General features: G+C 49.8%; 1 protein-coding gene across 1 annotated transcript in view; it reads left to right on the top strand.

Annotated features, from left to right (window-relative positions):
- The window catches only part of CACNG6 (calcium voltage-gated channel auxiliary subunit gamma 6), a 24,126-nt gene extending 22,578 nt beyond the window's left edge, over window positions 1–1,548 (top strand). Inside the window, exon 3 of the mRNA XM_007956956.1 lies at window positions 1,400–1,548. Coding sequence (XP_007955147.1) covers window positions 1,400–1,548 — 149 coding nt within the window. The remainder of the gene's footprint in view (window positions 1–1,399) is intronic.
- The last annotated feature ends 869 nt before the right edge of the window (window positions 1,549–2,417 follow it).

Raw genomic sequence — 2,417 nt, 5'->3', positions numbered from 1 at the left:
TCCATTCCATAGATACAAACAGCTGCAGAAACTGCACTCAGGTCAAGGGACAACATGAAACCCTGTATGCAACTCCCACCAAGCTCACTGTCCCATGGAGGTGACAGTATATCTCCCTGTGAAGGAGGGTAATCTGAAAGACCCTCTCCCACATGCCCAATACACCACCCTCCTATCTGTGTAAACTTGATGGAGCGTCATGGGCAGCCCCTGGTGGAATGCAGTCTTGGCCAAATAGTTAAGACAAGATGTAGCTAAATTGAGCAATGAGAGGGCTTGGTCTCTTGTCTCAGTGCTGTGGGAGCTTGGAGAAGTCATTGCCTTCCTCTTGGATAATGAAATCATCCTGGCACACACGTAATGAGCACCTAATGTGTGCCAAGCACTGAGCTGGGCACTTAACATATGTGACTTCTGATCCTCCCAGCAGCCCAATGACGTTGTTGTTATGTGCCATCCAGTCGGACTGACTCATGGCGACCCCTCCTTGGGTTTCTGAGGCAGTATCATACGGAAGTAGATTGCCCCATCTTCCTTCCGAGGAGTAGCTGGTGGGTTTGAACCACCAGCCTTCTGATTAGCAGTCAAGTGCCTTTGGCACTGCGCTACCAGAGCTCCCTCCCAATGACATAGGGATTCCTAACCTGAGTCTCCAAAGGAGGAAGCCAAGGTTCAGAAAGGCTCAAGGTCCTTAGGAAGTGACTGGAAAGAATTGCGACTTTAATCTTGCTACCATAACACACTGCCTTTCACCACTGTCTCCCACACAGGCCAGCACCTCACTTCCTCGCCTGTAAACAAATGTGGACCAGATCATAAGCAATTAGCGGTACTTCTTATCCCCTTTCTCTCTTTTGCAAAAGTTTATTTTGTTGTTGTTGCTGAAAATATCCATAGCATGATATGCACCAGCTTAACTTCTGCATGTCCCGTTCTGGGGCACTGACTGCACCCGTCAGGTCGTGCTACCATTCTCACAGTCCTTTCCTAAACTGCTCCTGCCCCGTTAACATTAGCTCACTGCCGTCTAAGCTGCCTAGCTGGCCTTTGGAGTTGGTATGGTCAATTTGATCCCATTGAGATAGTTGTTTAAAGAAGACTTCAGGGTATAATTTTGATTTAAGGATCAAGGTTTAAAGATTGTCTCAGGGCAATGGTCTTGGAGGTTCATCCAATAGGTTCATCCTCTTCTTAGTTCTGCTTCCTTTTCACTCTGTGACCTTAGACAAGTAGCTGACCCTCTCTGAATCTTAGTTCCTTCAACAGTATAAATCAAATACTGGACTAGATGACGCTGACTTAGAAATTCTTTTCTCTAGTCATGATTTTTCCACCTTGCTGGCTGTGGGTCCCACCCCCTACATTCTGCGTTCTGTTTCTCTCCCTCTATTCAACACAGAGGTGAATCTGGCCGCTGCAGTGATCGCAGTGCTGGGTCTGGCAGTCATGGCCCTGGGGTGCCTTTCTATCATCATGGTGCTCAGCAAAGGGGCGGAGTTCCTGCTCCGGGTTGGAGCCGCCTGCTTTGGCCTCTCAGGTGAGGGGTGAGAGCCTGGAGGCTGAGAATACTGCATGCTGGGAGTGACATATCCAAGCCCTGTTGCATGCTGGGAAGTAGGGTCTCCAAGTACCATTGGATGCTGGGAGTTTAGCTCAAGGGCTAAAGTAGACTCAAAGACAGCAGAGGTCCAAGTCCTATTGTTGGCTTGGATTGGAGGGCCTCCAAAACACTGTTTTAGATTTGGATCCACAGTCGCCAAGGACTGTTGCCAGGCTGGGAGGTGTGAAGTCTCCAAGCACTGTTGCATGATGGGAGGTGAGGTATCCAAGCACTGTTGCATGATGGGAGGTGAGGTCTCCAAGCACTGTTGCATGATGGGAGGTGAGGTCTCCAAGCACTGTTGCATGATGGGAGGTGAGGTATCCAAGCACTGTTGCATGATGGGAGGTGAGGTATCCAAGCACTGTTGCATGTTGGGAGATGGGAGTTAGAGGAAGCTCCTGGGCTGGAGAAGTTCAAAGCTGGGAAGAGCTCTGGTCCCCGTTGCTGGCTTGGAGTTGGAGCCCCTCTAAACATTGTTCTAGGTTTGGACTCAGGGGTCCCAAGGACTGTTGCATGCTGGGAGGTGGGGGAGTGTGTACCAACACTGTTGCATGCTGGGAGGTGGGGCAGGGTCTACCAACACTGTTGCATGCTGGGAGGTGGAGGAAGCTCAGGGGCTTATAGACTTTGGAAGATGGGAAAAATTCCAAGCCCAGCTGTTGCTTAGGAATTGGGCCTCTCTAAATGCTGTTTTCGATTTGGACACCAGGACTGTTGCATGCTGGGAGATGGGTGTCTCCATGCATTGTTGTACGATGGGAGTAAGAAGTCAGATTTGAACCTGGGACAGTCAAGGACTGTTGCATACTGGGAG

This window comes from Orycteropus afer, unplaced genomic scaffold (assembly GCF_000298275.1).
Source record: "Orycteropus afer afer isolate SDZICR_OR568_19922 unplaced genomic scaffold, OryAfe1.0 scaffold00689, whole genome shotgun sequence".
Lineage (NCBI taxonomy): Eukaryota > Metazoa > Chordata > Mammalia > Tubulidentata > Orycteropodidae > Orycteropus > Orycteropus afer.
This window is presented reverse-complemented; position numbering and strand designations above follow the sequence as displayed.